At 51.2% G+C, this 14,852-nt stretch overlaps 1 protein-coding gene across 4 annotated transcripts in view; it reads left to right on the top strand.

Annotated features, from left to right (window-relative positions):
* The window catches only part of FBXL20 (F-box and leucine rich repeat protein 20), a 39,016-nt gene extending 24,164 nt beyond the window's left edge, over window positions 1-14,852 (top strand). For 3 of the 4 annotated variants that reach the window (XM_068212130.1, XM_068212129.1, XM_068212131.1), the window contains exons 5-15: window positions 882-976; window positions 2,433-2,501; window positions 2,835-2,930; window positions 3,188-3,314; window positions 3,786-3,860; window positions 5,905-6,035; window positions 7,128-7,188; window positions 7,818-7,862; window positions 8,862-8,918; window positions 9,948-10,160; window positions 12,769-14,852. In XM_068212130.1, the coding sequence (XP_068068231.1) occupies window positions 882-976; window positions 2,433-2,501; window positions 2,835-2,930; window positions 3,188-3,314; window positions 3,786-3,860; window positions 5,905-6,035; window positions 7,128-7,188; window positions 7,818-7,862; window positions 8,862-8,918; window positions 9,948-10,160; window positions 12,769-12,876 (1,077 nt within the window). In that variant the 3' untranslated portion in view covers window positions 12,877-14,852. The remainder of the gene's footprint in view (window positions 1-881; window positions 977-2,432; window positions 2,502-2,834; window positions 2,931-3,187; window positions 3,315-3,785; window positions 3,861-5,904; window positions 6,036-7,127; window positions 7,189-7,817; window positions 7,863-8,861; window positions 8,919-9,947; window positions 10,161-12,768) is intronic. The other variant, XR_011005779.1, reaches the window with a different exon arrangement.

Genomic DNA, 14,852 nt, shown 5'->3' with positions numbered 1-14,852 from the left:
CAATATAGAATTTAATATAGATTTGAATGTAGAATATAGAATTTAATATAGAACTGCAGAATCAGGGAGTGTTTCAGCTTTTTCAGCCTTTTTTGAGGGCTCTGGAGGTCGAGCATCAGCCATGGAGCTGCTCCCGTGGTGTCCCCAGAGCTCACCTGGCCAGCCCAGGGTCTGATGGTGGGGTTGTGTTGTGCTGAGCCTGGTGGCTGATTTGAGGTTTTTTTTAGACTAGAAAAGAGATTCTGGAAGAAAATCCTCATCTCACAGAGGTCCCAAATGCCAGTTAGCCCTGGAAGGACCAAGGGATGTTCCTGCTCTGTGAGGAGCAGCCAAAGTGCAGGGGAAGGTTCTGAGTTTCTGGTGCAGATATTCTCCCGTGGTTTTGCCCTTTAGTCCCAGGGGAAAGGTAAATCCTGGCTGTAATGGGGTCTTTGGGTACAGATTTGAAATTAAAAACCCTTTTCTGGATCTCTGGAGCACAAATGGTTGAATCTCTTTTCCTGCAGGAGCAGAACTCATGGGCTGGTTCTGCTCATCTCTGTTTGGAATAGAAACTGGAGTTTATCCATTGGCTGTGCGTGGAAATCGGGGCTGTAGCTCCTCTCACCTTCCTTGGCAGTCTGTGCCCACGTCCAGGAGCTCCAAAATGGAGGAAATTTCTCAGAATGGGTTCTCTGATTTGCTTTAGGTGATTGCTCCTTGTCTCTCCATCTTCAGAAGCTGAATAATTCTCCTCCCCCTCCCTTAGCCCATTCCCACGGCGTTTTCAGCCCCTTAGCACCGTTTTCCCTCCAATAACAAATTGTTGTTCATCTGCAAGATGCTCACTTGGGCTTCCTGAAGGTCTGTGGGGTCTCACGGGGCTCCTCCTGTCTCCCCAGGGCCGAGTGGTGGAGAACATTTCCAAGAGATGTGGGGGATTCCTGCGGAAGCTGAGCCTGCGGGGCTGCCTGGGAGTGGGGGACAACGCCTTAAGGTACCTTGGAATGGGCTGCAAATCCAAGATTCTCAGATTTATCTGGAGAATAAAACGGGGAGAAGTTATCCCCATTCTGAAGTTATCCCCATTCTGAAGTTATCCCCATTCTGAAGTTATCCCCATTCTGAAGTTATCCCCATTCAGAAGTTATCCCCATTCAGAAGTTATCCCCATTCTGAAGTTATCCCCATTCAGAATTTATCCCCACTTCGGATCTGAGACCCTCGGGATGTCAAAACCTGGAGAGCAGAGACAGAGATTGTTCATTTCTCATTTAATTTTTTTTTTTATTATTTCATTAATCATTTTTATTGTTTAATTTGTCTTGTTTTATCATTTAACTTATTGCGGTTTTATCTAAAAAATTAAATTGTAAATAAATAAAAAATTAAAAATAAAAATTAAATTTATAGCTACATTTCTATATTTATATATTAAGACATACATAAATATAAATATATATTTAATATAATATAAATAAAATTAATAAATAATAAATTAAATAATAGCTCAATTACTATATTATATTACTATAAATATTATAGTAATATTTAATTGTAAATATTAGAAATTATATACTATTACTAATAACAATCTAATTATTAAATATAAATATTTATATTTATATAGTAATATGTTATCTTAATATATTTATACTAATTAATATATAAACATTATATTAATTAATGTAAATATTATATTACCAATATATAAATATAGATTACTTGATATAAATAAATAACAATGAATAAATTAATAAATTAGATACACAATACAGAATTAATAAATATAAAATAAAATACAGAAATATAAATGTTATAAATATATCACCAAATTGATTTTTAACCTCACCCAGCAGCCACTTCTCTCAGTTCTCATTAAAATAAAGCCAAGTGCTGAGGCTGAGGGTGATGGGAACTGAGTGAATCTGGTGCCATCCCAGGGCAAGACGTGGGGCAGCAGAAATCAGGGATTTTCTTGGGTTTGTTCCTGGTTTTGTTGAGTATTTTCTTCTTTATAGATTCTTCCCTTGATTCTTTTATTCGTTCTTGATTTTCTTTTTGATTCTCTTGATTCTTCTTTCTTGATTCCTTTCTTCTTTCTAGATTTCCTTCCTGGTTTTCTTGGGGTTTTTCCTTGGTTTTCTTGATTCTTTTATTCTTGATTATTTCCTTCTTTCTTGATCTTCTGCATTTTCTTCTGGATTTTCTTCTTTCTTGATTCTTTTCTTGATCTTAATCCTAATTTTCATCCTGATTTTCTTCTTGATTTTCTTGATTCCTTTCTTCTTTCTTGATTCTTTTGATTTTTATGGTTTTCTTCTTGATTTCCTTCTTGATTTTCTCTGTTTTCTTCTTTAATCGGGTTTGTAAAACTTTGTTCTGACGTGTTATAAACCACCTGGAATTCCATTGCCTGACAAATCCAATGTTTCCCTTTTCCTTCACCCCAGGACCTTTGCCCAGAACTGCAGGAACATCGAAGTGTTGAACCTCAATGGTTGTACCAAGATCACGGACGCGTGAGTGAAACCCTTCCCTGGGTGCCAAAAAAGCCAGGCTTGGGTGTGGTGGAGGTTTTCCATGGAATCATGGAATGGTTTGGGTTGGAATGACCTTAAATCCCATCCCTTCCCACCCCTGCCAGGGCAGGGACAGCTTCCACTATCCCAGGCTGCTCCAAGCCCTGTCCAGCCTGGCCTTGGGCACTGCCAGGAATCCAGGGGCAGCCACAGCTGCTCTGGGCACCTGTGCCAGGTTCCCACCTCCATCCTCACCCCAGCCTGCCCATCCCGTGGGATTTCTGTGGCCTGGCATGAATCCATTGCAGGAATGTCCCCGTGTGTCTCTTGCAGCACCTGCACCAGCCTCAGCAAGTTCTGCTCCAAACTCAGGCACCTGGATTTGGCTTCCTGCACCTCCATAACCAACCTGTCCCTGAAAGCACTCAGGTAGGAGCTGGCAGCAGGGATTTTCCGTGGAATTTTAGAATCATTAAGGCTGGAAAAGACCTCTGAGATCCTCCAGCCAAGCCAGCATTCCAGCAGAGCCTCCCTCTGGAGCTGGGCTTTGCCTGGTGTCCCCTGCTGGGTGTGGGGCTGCAGCTGTGCTCTGTGGCTCCCAGAAACGGGAATAGCAGAGCTTCTGGCTTGGAGCAGGATTTTTCCCGAGGCAAATGAGCTTTCCATGTGTGTCCCTGTGTCTCCAGCGAGGGATGCCCGCTGCTGGAACAGCTCATCATCTCCTGGTGCGACCAAGTGACCAAGGACGGGATCCAGGCGCTGGTGCGGGGCTGCGGGGGGCTCCGGGTCCTGTCCCTCAAGGGCTGCACCCAGGTACAGCTCTGGAAAAGTGGGAATGGGCATGGCTGGGGTGTTCTGCTGCTCCTCAGGGTGTGGGCATGGAAAAATTTGGGTTATTCCCTTCTCCAAAATCCCCACGGTGCTGGAGATCAGGTGCTGGTGTGGAAGTTCTTCAACAGCCCCCAGGAGTGGGACAGGGAATAAATCACTTGTGGAGCTGGAGAATCCTTTTATCCTGATTTTCCTTTTCCAGTGATCCTTTGGAGGAGGTCACTGTGATCCATGGCCAGATCTGGGCTTGGGGGATTTCATGGCAGTCCTTTCCTCTGGCTGCTGGGGCCAGGCTCTGCTCCTGATGGGGTAAAAGGCAGGAACACTCCTGGCGCTGCTGCTCCTGTGCTGCATTTCCCTCCTCCCCAGAGGAAATCCCCATTTCCCACTGTCCCAGCTTTAATTCCCAGATCCCAGTGCTCCCAGTTCCCATCCCTGTGGTTTCCCTTCCAGCTGGAGGACGAGGCCCTCAAATTCATCGGTGCCCACTGTCCTGAGCTGATGACCCTGAACCTGCAGACCTGCCTGGTGAGTGGCACTGCCCAGGATTCCCAGCCCAGGATTCCCTCATGGAATGTGCTCCATCCCCTGCCCATGGGGCACTTGTCACCAGCAGCTCCTTGGTGGCACTTCAGGGGCACTGAGCCCCTCACCTTTGCTGTGTCGAGGGTGTTTCTCTCTTCCCTCTGAACTTTTCTGTGGGATGAGCTGGAAAAATCCTTCCCATCAGGCTGGGCTGATGCTGCCAGGCCTCTCCTCTCATCCCTGTGCAGAACTGAGCCCACAGAGACACTTCTCCTGCACAGAAGGGCCCTCAACCAGCTCTGCAGTGCCAAAAATGTGTGTTCATGCCAAAAATAGATTGGCATGGGCTCTCTGTCTGTGCCATCACAGTCTGACACAGGAACAGGCATGGATGGACCCCCTGTGTCCAGGGATGGGACTGGAGGGACCCCCCTGTGTCCAAGGACAGGGATGGACAGACTGCCTGTGTCCAGGGACAGGGATGGACAGACCCCCTGTGTCCAGGGACAGGGATGGACAGACTGCCTGTGTCCAAGGACAGGGATGGACAGACCCCCTGTGTCCAGGGACAGGGATGGACAGACTGCCTGTGTCCAGGGACAGGGATGGAGGGATGGACAGACTGCCTGTGTCCAGGGACAGGGATGGACAGACTGCCTGTGTCCAGGGACAGGGATGGACAGACTGCCTGTGCCCAGGGACAGGGATGGAGGGATGGACAGACTGCCTGTGTCCAGGGACAGGGATGGACAGACTGCCTGTGCCCAGGGACAGGAATGGAGGGATGGACAGACTGCCTGTGTCCAGGGACAGGGATGGACAGACTGCCTGTGTCCAGGGACAGGGATGGAGGGATGGACAGACTGCCTGTGTCCAGGGACAGGGATGGACAGACCCCCTGTGTCCAGGGACAGGGATGGACAGACTGCCTGTGCCCAGGGACAGGGATGGACAGACTGCCTGTGTCCAGGGACAGGGATGGACAGACTGCCTGTGTCCAGGGACAGGGATGGACAGACTGCCTGTGTCCAGGGACAGGGATGGACAGACTGCCTGTGTCCAGGGACAGGGATGGACAGACTGCCTGTGCCCAGGGACAGGGATGGACAGACTGCCTGTGTCCAAGGACAGGGATGGACAGACCCCCTGTGTCCAAGGACAGGGATGGACAGACTGCCTGTGTCCAGGGACAGGGATGGACAGACTGCCTGTGTCCAGGGACACAAATGGACAGACTGCCTGTGCCCAGGGACACAAATGGACAGACTGCCTGTGTCCAGGGACAGGGATGGATAGAGCCCCTGTGTCCAGGGACAGGGATGGACAGACTGCCTGTGTCCAGGGACAGGGATGGACAGACTGACTGTGTCCAGGGACAGGGATGGACAGACTGACTGTGTCCAGGGACAGGGATGGACAGACTGCCTGTGTCCAGGGACACAAATGGACAGACTGCCTGTGCCCAGGGACAGGGATGGACAGACTGCCTGTGTCCAGGGACAGGGATGGATAGAGCCCCTGTGTCCAGGGACAGGGATGGACAGACTGCCTGTGCCCAGGGACACAAATGGACAGACTGCCTGTGCCCAGGGACACAAATGGACAGACTGCCTGTGCCCAGGGACAGGGATGGACAGACTGCCTGTGTCCAGGGACACAAATGGACAGACTGCCTGTGCCCAGGGACAGGGATGGACAGACTGCCTGTGTCCAGGGACACAAATGGACAGACTGCCTGTGCCCAGGGACACAAATGGACAGAGCCCCTGTATCTTTCCAAGCAGGAATTGCAAAGCCCTTTAGGACTCCCAGTACCTTCCTCCATCCCTCACCGTGTCCAGCTCCAAAACATTTCCCTGCAAATCCCTTCCCTGATATTCCCAAATCCAGCGAGATTTATCCTCCCTCTGCTGCTCCAGTGAAACATCTCCATAATAATTTTGGGGTGAAACATTTCCATAACAATTTTGGGCCAAAAAGAACTGGAATTTGGAACTGGGAGAGACAAATCCTGCCAGGATTGAGGCAGCTGTGGTTTCCCTGGCAGCAAATCACGGACGATGGGCTCATCACCATCTGCAGGGGCTGCCACAAGCTGCAGTCCCTGTGTGCTTCTGGCTGCTCCAACATCACTGATGCCATCCTCAACGCCCTGGGACAGAACTGCCCACGCCTCCGGTGAGTTCTCCCAGCATTTCCCCCATGGAACACTCAGCAGAGGGTCCAGGTGGTCCCTGAGCCATTTCACCCCCCAAAGATTTTCCCAGTTTTTGTCCCTGAGCTTTTTCCGGGTGTTTGGAACAGGGTGGTTGTGATTTTCGGGTTGTCCCCAAATTCTTGGGGTTTAAAAGAGCTCCCAGCATGGTGCCCACAGGCTCCCTCCATGTGTATCCGTGAAGAAAATTTGGGATTGGGTGTACCTTTCCAGAGGTGTCAGGATGAGGAGTAGAAACTCAACAAGGACAAATCCCACCCCAAATTCCAGAGGAGGAATGCCAGTTTTTGGCTTCTACCTCTGTCAGGGTGGGGATGGAGGCACTCGAGAGGATGGTTTGTGTTCAGACTCAGGTGTTTATTGCTCCTTAGCAGTGTTCCAGCCTCACAGCAGTGAGTTCTGCACTCTCTCATCAGCAAGGCACAAAATGGCCAACTGTCCCTTGTTACAAGGTCTTTTAAGGCTAAACTATCCCGTTAAGAAATGACACCTAAATTATTTTCACTTTTAACCCAATCACTGATCCCTCAAAGCCAGCACTGTGGACTTCTCTGTCCAGTTACAAAACACCCCCCAAACCCGTGGAGAAGAGGGAAGAAGAAGGTGAAGAAGAACAACCTGTCTCCACCCTAAAACCTCCATCTTGCCCCATATTTATTTCTATATTCTAAAAGCCCAAACTCTGAGTTTTCCACCCTGTGCTGTTACACACTCCTAACCAACTCCACACCCACAATCCCAGTGCTATCAGTCAATTTTGGAAGCTTTCTCCACAGCCTCAGGTGGAATGCAGTGCTCTCCTGGGAGTCAGAGTCTCTCAGAAAGTTTAAAATTCTCAGCATCCAGAACTCCAACATCAGAATTCCTCCCCATGAGGGTGTCACATCCCGGAGCAGCTCCATGAGGACGTGGGGTGTCCCTGGCTGGAGACATTCCCGTGTCCCCTGCTGCTCTCCCTGGCCAGGGGGTGGGACTGGAGGGGTCTCCTGAGGTCATTCCCAGCCCTCTCCTGGAATTTTGGGGCTCCACCACGGTTCTTTCCTTGTGTCCTGCAGAATATTGGAAGTGGCAAGGTGTTCCCAGCTGACCGACGTGGGCTTCACCACCCTGGCCAGGGTAAGAGCCCTGTTCCTCCTCCTCCTCCTCCTGCTTTTCCTTCCTTTTCATGGCAAAAAAAAAAAAAAAAATACCCCAGTAGGTTTGGGAAAACTTAATTTGGGTGGAAGCTTAAGGTCCAAAAATTTGGTTTTATGGGATCTTTGGCATCGTTCTGGCTCGCACACCTGGGAGGATTTGCATCCAAACCACAGGAAGTGTTAAATATTTTAGTTATAAACTTCACTGGTTTTGTCTAAATGTAACTCCCTTTACTCTCCATGATTAAAAAAAAACCTTAAATGAGTGAAATTTCCTTTACTATCCTTCAGAAAGAAGCAGCAAACTTTCCTTCCAGTAGTGATATCTCATAGAGGAACCCCTTAATTTTTAAAGCAAACTATCTTTGTGGTGGTATATTTATATTTATTTATATTTTATTTATATGTTTATAATGCTATTCATTTTTCTATATTTTTATTTATAATATATTTAATATACTACTTATCTTTATATTTTAATATCATGTATTTATATTAATTATATTAATTGTATTTATTTATTATATTTAATTTTTGATGGATTTATATTTATATTTGCTGTCTGGACTTTACACTCACCACGGGTGTTTGGAATTCCTTTATTCCTAGAATTGCCATGAGCTTGAAAAAATGGATCTGGAAGAGTGTGTCCAGGTAGGAATGCCACCTCAGGCTGTTTCTCTTGCAGCAGTGTGGAAAATTGGTGGGAAATTAAGAGATTTTCTTCAAATCAGAATTTAATGTGGAATCCTGAGTGGGAAGAGTGGCTGGATTTGGAGAGGAAAATGTTGGGAATGAGGTTTTATCCTTGGTTTGGATTCCATGGGAACTGTGCTGTAAATAAGAAATATTTAATAGTGAGAGATCCCGGGTCAAATAATGGGTTTGTGAGAGAAAATCCCAGATTTTTAAGGGAAAATCCCAGAGAAAAATCTTAATCTTGCTAAAAATAATAGGAGTTTCCCCTGATTTGGAAACTGTGAAGCAGCAATGATTTTGAGGGATTGATATCAAAATGGGCTGAAGCATTTACAGGGAAAAGGGTGGAATTGACTCAAAATTCCATAAAAATACCTCCAAACCCGAGGGTAGATTGGAAATTGATTGAGCCTGAGACCAGGGGAATGGGATTGTGAATCCTGGGAACAGCTGGGCCCCAAGTTCTGCATTTCCTGGGCAGAAATTTGGGATATAAAGAGACAATGACACCAGCCCGGGCAGGAATGGATTGGGAATTAACCCTTAAAAGGAAGAAGCAAAGCTGAGCCAGGGCACAAATCCATCCCAGGCAGCTCCTGTGGGGGTTTGGGACTGGGAACCTTTGTGTGGGATTCCTTCTTCCTGAAGAAAACCAGGAGCTGGGCAATCTGTCGGGTGCTCAGAGGGAATCTAAGCCTTCCTCGTCCTTCCAGAGGCACATTTGGGACACATTTGGGAGCTGATATCAGCACTTTAGGGAAGTTAAAAACAATCCAGTGATGCCTCTGCATCCCAGTTCTCCAAGGGCAGGAGGTGATTTCCATGAGGAGGTGGATTCCTGAGGGGCTCTGGGGAAATCCTGAAGTTTTGCTTTGGTAGGAGAGAAAAAAAAAAAAAAACCAACAAATTCTTATGCCCAGCACCAACATAAAAGGGCTTTTCCTTCTTTTCCAGATTACAGACAGCACACTAATCCAGCTTTCCATACACTGTCCACGGCTGCAGGTCCTGGTGAGTATTCCAGGGGACACTTCCAGCATTTCCTTTCTCCAAACAAATGGATTTTAAACACTGCCTGACTTCACAGTTGGAAGAATTCTGCTGGGAACCTGACCCTGAGGAACCTCTTGTCCCTCCCCTGCTGCTCGCAGGAATCCCACACCAGGGCCCCACAGGAAAAGGGTTGTGGGGATTCTCCCAGGAGCAGAATTCCAAGTGGGATCTGCCTGCACAGGAGCTGCCAGTCTGTCTGTGGGAGAGGAACCTGTAGGGCAGCCAGGAGCTGGAATGCTCGGTGCCTCTGGGAAGCCACGTACCTTTGGGGCTGGATCTCTGGGAATTTGGTCTCTGACACCCCTGGCTTTGTGCCATGAGGGATCCTGTCCTGGGAGGTGTGGGAATGTGGATTCTGCAGCGCAGTCATCCCTCAGGACAGCCAGTTCCAGCTCCTGGCTCAGGCCCTGCTTCCTCCTTGAGGACTTTCCAGGTGAATCCCCCAGAAAATCCACACCAAGGGGGGGCTATCATGTTCCTGCTGCTTCTTGGAGCCAGGGCCGGGGCCCTTCCCGTGGTGGGTGAGGCCACAGGTGTCCCAAAGGTGGGTTCTTGCATAGCTCAGCTGTGCTGGAATTTCTGTGCCACCCTGGGGGTCTCATCCCTCCGGAGCTGCATTCCCCTGGAACCATGGAAGGGACCCTGAAGATCCTCCTGTTCCCATGGGCAGGGACACCTTCTGCTACCCCAGGTGCTCCGAGCCCCATCCAGCCTGGCCTTGAACACTTCAGGGATCTGGGGGCAGCCACAGCTTCTCAGGGCACCCTGTGCCAGGGCCTCCCCACGCCCCAGGGAGGAATTTTCCCCCTCCAGCTGCAAGTTGGAGCTGGAAGCACATCATTCCTCAGAAACCACCGAGCCCAGTAGCTCCAGTGCAAGGAGCAAGCCCAGCCCCACCAACCACGCACCATCCTCCCATCCCCAGCGAGGTTCTGGCTGGATTTTGGGTTGTCAGGAGCTGGGTTTAACCCCTCTGTTTGGGGACAGAGTTTATCCCACTGCGAGCTCATCACCGACGACGGGATCCGTCACCTGGGCAACGGCGCCTGCGCCCACGACCGCCTGGAGGTGATCGAGCTGGACAACTGCCCCCTGATCACCGACGCCTCCCTGGAGCACCTCAAGAGCTGCCACAGCCTGGAGAGGATAGAACTGTACGACTGCCAGCAGATCACGCGGGCTGGGATCAAGAGACTCAGGGTGAGCAGGGACCGGGAGGAGCTGGGATGGGAGGGTTTATCCATAGGAAGGAGCTGGGATGGGAGGGTTTGTCCATAGGGAGAAGTGAGGATCTGGGATGGGAGGGTTTATCCATAGGAAGGAGCTGGGATGGGAGGGTTTATCCATAGGAAGGAGCTGGAATGGGGAGGGTTTATCCACAGGGAGGAGCTGGGATGGGAGGGTTTATCCATAGGAAGGAGCTGGGATGGGGAGGGTTTATCCATAGGAAGGAGCTGGGATGGGAGGGTTTATCCATAGGAAGGAGCTGGAATGGGGAGGGTTTATCCACAGGGAGGAGCTGGGATGGGAGGGTTTATCCATAGGAAGGAGCTGGGATGGGAGGGTTTGTCCACAGGGAGGAGCTGGGATGGGAGGGTTTATCCACAGGGAGGAGCTGGGATGGGAGGGTTTATCCACAGGGAGGAGCTGGGATGGGAGGGTTTATCCATAGGAAGGAGCTGGGATGGGGAGGGTTTATCCATAGGAAGGAGCTGGGATGGGGAGGGTTTATCCATAGGAAGGAGCTGGGATGGGTGGGTTTGTCCACAGGGAGGAGCTGGGATGGGAGGGTTTATCCATAGGAAGGAGCTGGGATGGGAGGGTTTATCCACAGAGAGGAGCTGGGATGGGAGGGTTTATCCATAGGGAGGAGCTGGGATGGGGGAGGGTTTATCCATAGGAAGGAGCTGGGATGGGGAGGGTTTATCCATAGGGAGGAGCTGGGATGGGGGAGGGTTTATCCATAGGAAGGAGCTGGGATGGGGAGTGTTTATCCATAGGAAGGAGCTGGGATGGGAGGGTTTATCCATAGGGAGGAGCTGGGATGGGGAGGGTTTATCCACAGGGAGGAGCTGGGATGGGAGGGTTTATCCATAGGGAGGAGCTGGGATGGGGAGGGTTTATCCATAGGGAGAACAGAGGACCTGGGATGGGAGGGTTTATCCATAGGAAGGAGCTGGGATGGGAGGGTTTATCCATAGGAAGGAGCTGGGATGGGAGGGTTTATCCACAGCGAGGAGCTGGGATGGGAGGGTTTATCCATAGGGAGAACAGAGGACCTGGGATGGGGAGGGTTTATCCATAGGGAGGAGCTGGGATGGGGAGGGTTTATCCATAGGGAGGAGCTGGGATGGGAGGGTTTGTCCATAGGGAGGAGCTGGGATGGGGAGGGTTTATCCATAGGAAGGAGCTGGGATGGGAGGGTTTGTCCATAGGGAGGAGCTGGGATGGGGAGGGTTTATCCATAGGGAGGAGCTGGGATGGGAGGGTTTATCCATAGAGAGGAGCTGGGATGGGAGGGTTTATCCATAGGGAGGAGTGAGGACCTGGGATCTGGAGGGTTTATCCATAGGAAGGAGCTGGGATGGGAGGGTTTGTCCACAGGGAGGAGCTGGGATGGGAGGGTTTATCCATAGGAAGGAGCTGGGATGGGAGGGTTTATCCACAGGGAGGAGGTGGGATGGGAGGGTTTGTCCATAGGGAGAAGTGAGGAGCTGGGATGGGAGGGTTTATCCATAGGGAGGAGCTGGAATGGGAGGGTTTATCCATAGGAAGGAGCTGGGATGGGGAGGGTTTATCCATAGGAAGGAGCTGGGATGGGTGGGTTTATCCACAGGGAGGAGGTGGGATGGGAGGGTTTATCCATAGGGAGGAGTGTGGACCTGGGATCTGGAGGGTTTATCCAGAGGGAGGAGCTGGGATGGGGAGGATTTATCCATAGGGAGGACTGAGCTGGCAGAGCTCCCATCACCTGGTGCTCGTGCTCAGAAGAGTTGTGGAACCATCAGCGGTGGATATGGGGTCATGGAAAGGTGGAATGGTTTGGGTTGGACACTTTACACTATCCTGGATTGCCTGGGACAATACCAGGAATCCAGGGGCAGCCACAGCTTTTCTGGGCACCTGTGCCAGGGCCTCAGTCCCTCACAGGAAGGAATTTCTTCCCAGTATCCCCTCCTGGGTCAGTTTCTCCACGTGTAAAAGAAAAGTAATGATAACATTTTCTCTGCCAAGAGAATATGGATCTGTAAAGCTACACCGTAAAATTATGGAATCTTTGCGTGATTTGGGTTGGGAAAGCCCATCCTGTCCCACCCCCTGCTGTGGGCAGGAACCTTCCACTATCCCAAGCTGCTGCAAGCCCCATCCAACCTGGCCTTGGACACTTCCAAGGACGGGGATTCCACCAGTTCCCAGCTACTGGCACGGGAGGAGCCCCATTCCCCATTCCTGTTCCCTGTCACTTGTGGCTGTGCCTGCCCCAGGAGCTCGGGGCGTGTCCCTGACTCCTCCCCTGAAGCAATCCCCTCTGACTGCCCCCCTGAACTGTTATGCTGGCTCAGTCTTGGGGGACGGCCGAGGAGGAGAGCTTCAGAAGCCAGGAGAGAGAGGCTCAGTTTCCATGTGTTTATTTTCAGGGGAGAAGGAGGAAAAAGAGACCGAACAATGGCGGAGTGGGTTTTTATCTAGGTTCTGGGGCGTTGGGGCCATCTGGCCTCTGGGTTTAAGGGTCATTCTAACATTCCTGTCTGTGGGGTGATACCATTCCTTAAAGAACTGCAACACTCCCCCGTGTTTGCCGTTCCAGACCCACCTGCCCAACATCAAAGTCCACGCCTACTTCGCCCCGGTGACCCCCCCGCCCTCGGTGGGCGGCAGCCGACAGCGCTTCTGCAGATGCTGCATCATCCTATGACACTGGAACCTCCTCCCAGCAAACTGGGGCTGGAGCCACGCCCGTGGCGTTCCGGGCACACCAGAACCCTGGAGGAAAGCGATCCCAGTGTCATTTGCCAGGGCCAGTGAGCAGGGCTGGGGTGCCCTGTAGCCACCCACACACCCCCCTGTGATCCCAGCTGTCCCGGCGGGATGAGGGACTGGGGATGGAGCTGCAGCTGTGCCGGCTTTTCCCGGGGTGGATTGGCCTAATCCTGAACCATTCCTGCTGGGAATTCCTGGGAATGCCCCAGGGGAAGCCCCTGCGGGGAGGAAGGGAGGGCTCCCAGCCCGGAGGGACTGATGCTGCTGGTGAGGTTGGAAAAGGAATCGAGATCCTTGGAAGTGGGGAGAGGGGAGAGGAGAGGAGCACACTTTAACCCCGTTGTGCGGAAGGGAAAATCCCAACAAACCTGAACACCCCGACGAGTTCCATGTCCGTTTGTCAGTGAGGGAATGAAGCAGCAGCTGCTGAGCCAGGATGTTCCTGGGATCCAGGATGTACCTGGGATCCTGGGTTTACCTATGGTCCAGGATTTCCCTGGGATCCCGGATTTCCGTGTGGTCCAGGATTCCCCCTGCTCCCACCTGAGCATGCTCACATGAAGGCTCGTCTTCCCTGTGTCCGTGGCATCCAGCTCAGAGGCTTCCCAGATTCTTCCCAGATTGTTGTGATAGAGCTTGGAATTTCTAATGCCACATATTTTACCCTCCTCAAATCCTGTTTTTTTCCTTTTTTTTTTTTTTTTTGGGGGTTTTTCCCCCCCAATTCTTGAGATTTCCCAGTCCAAAGCCAAACATCCATAAGGATTTTTTTTCCCCATGAGAAGCCTGAACCTGTGGTGTGCTGTCAGGAAGATTTTAAAGAAGCACAGGGACCTGCACCCCAGGCTGGGCTCTCCTGGCCTGTGTGATCAGGGATTGGGCGTCCAAATTTACCCCAAATCCAGGTTTTATCCCAGTGACAAGGATATAATTCTCCATACAGGGAATAATATATATACAAATATATAATTCTCAGTAGAGGGAGAAAGTTGCAGTCCGTGTTCCAGCGACTGTGAGTTCCCTCCTCCTGTCCTTTCCCTCCATCCTTCCCCCAAGGAAAAGCAAAGTAGAGCTTTTTGCTTGTTGCCCTGGTGAAGAATTAAGGATTCCCTGACGGAGCAGGGCTGGGATCCACCCTCACTCCCTGTGAGGGCCCTTCCTGACCTCCCCACCCTCCTCAGGTAAGTGTGGTGCCCTGCAGGGAGCCCCGGGATGGGGTTTGGATGTGCCAGGCCCAGCTCGGGGGGAGGGGGGGGTCGGTGGCTGCTTTTTTGGGGCATTTCAGGCAAAATCGGCGCAGGGGAGCCCGGACTGACCGAATTCCAGGGGCCCAGTGTGGAACTGCTGGGCAGATCCCAAGGGTTTAAGGGAGCAGGACTGGTCAGACTGGGGCAGGTCCGTGGGAGCCGTGTCCGTCGTTCCCGCCGTCCGTGCGGCACGGACGCTCCCTGGACCGAGGAGCTGGGCTTCCCCTCGGTGCTGAGGAATCTCCTGGTGGGGAAAGAGCAGCTGCAGCACCAGGAATGGCTGCTTTAGGGGCTGGGGGGGGCGGTTTCCCACCAGGAATTCCAAGGACAATGCGCTGTTCCCAGCAGGAGGGTCCCAGGTGCCCCTGGAGCTGCACCCCTTCGTCTCCCCCAGCCCCCCCAGTCTGTGCTCACGCTCTGCTGGGAGCAACTGCAGGCTGCTGTGGTTAAAAGGATACTGTCAATGCCCTCCTGTAGATGGCTTTTAATCCCTTATATTTATTCAAATCCTCTTTAGCGCTGTGGATTCTCCCCCTCTCCTCGGGCGCCTTCATTTCCAGAACTTTCTCCAGGTTTCAGGGTGGCAGAGGATGGTGGTGACAGACTGGACGGGTCACCCGGCAATCACAGGATTTGCACAACTCTGGGAAAATAAAAAACAAAA

Source organism: Anomalospiza imberbis, chromosome 22 (genome assembly GCF_031753505.1).
Source record: "Anomalospiza imberbis isolate Cuckoo-Finch-1a 21T00152 chromosome 22, ASM3175350v1, whole genome shotgun sequence".
Taxonomy (NCBI): domain Eukaryota; kingdom Metazoa; phylum Chordata; class Aves; order Passeriformes; family Viduidae; genus Anomalospiza; species Anomalospiza imberbis.
Note: the sequence above shows the minus strand (reverse complement) of the source record. Positions and strands in the feature narration are given on the sequence as shown.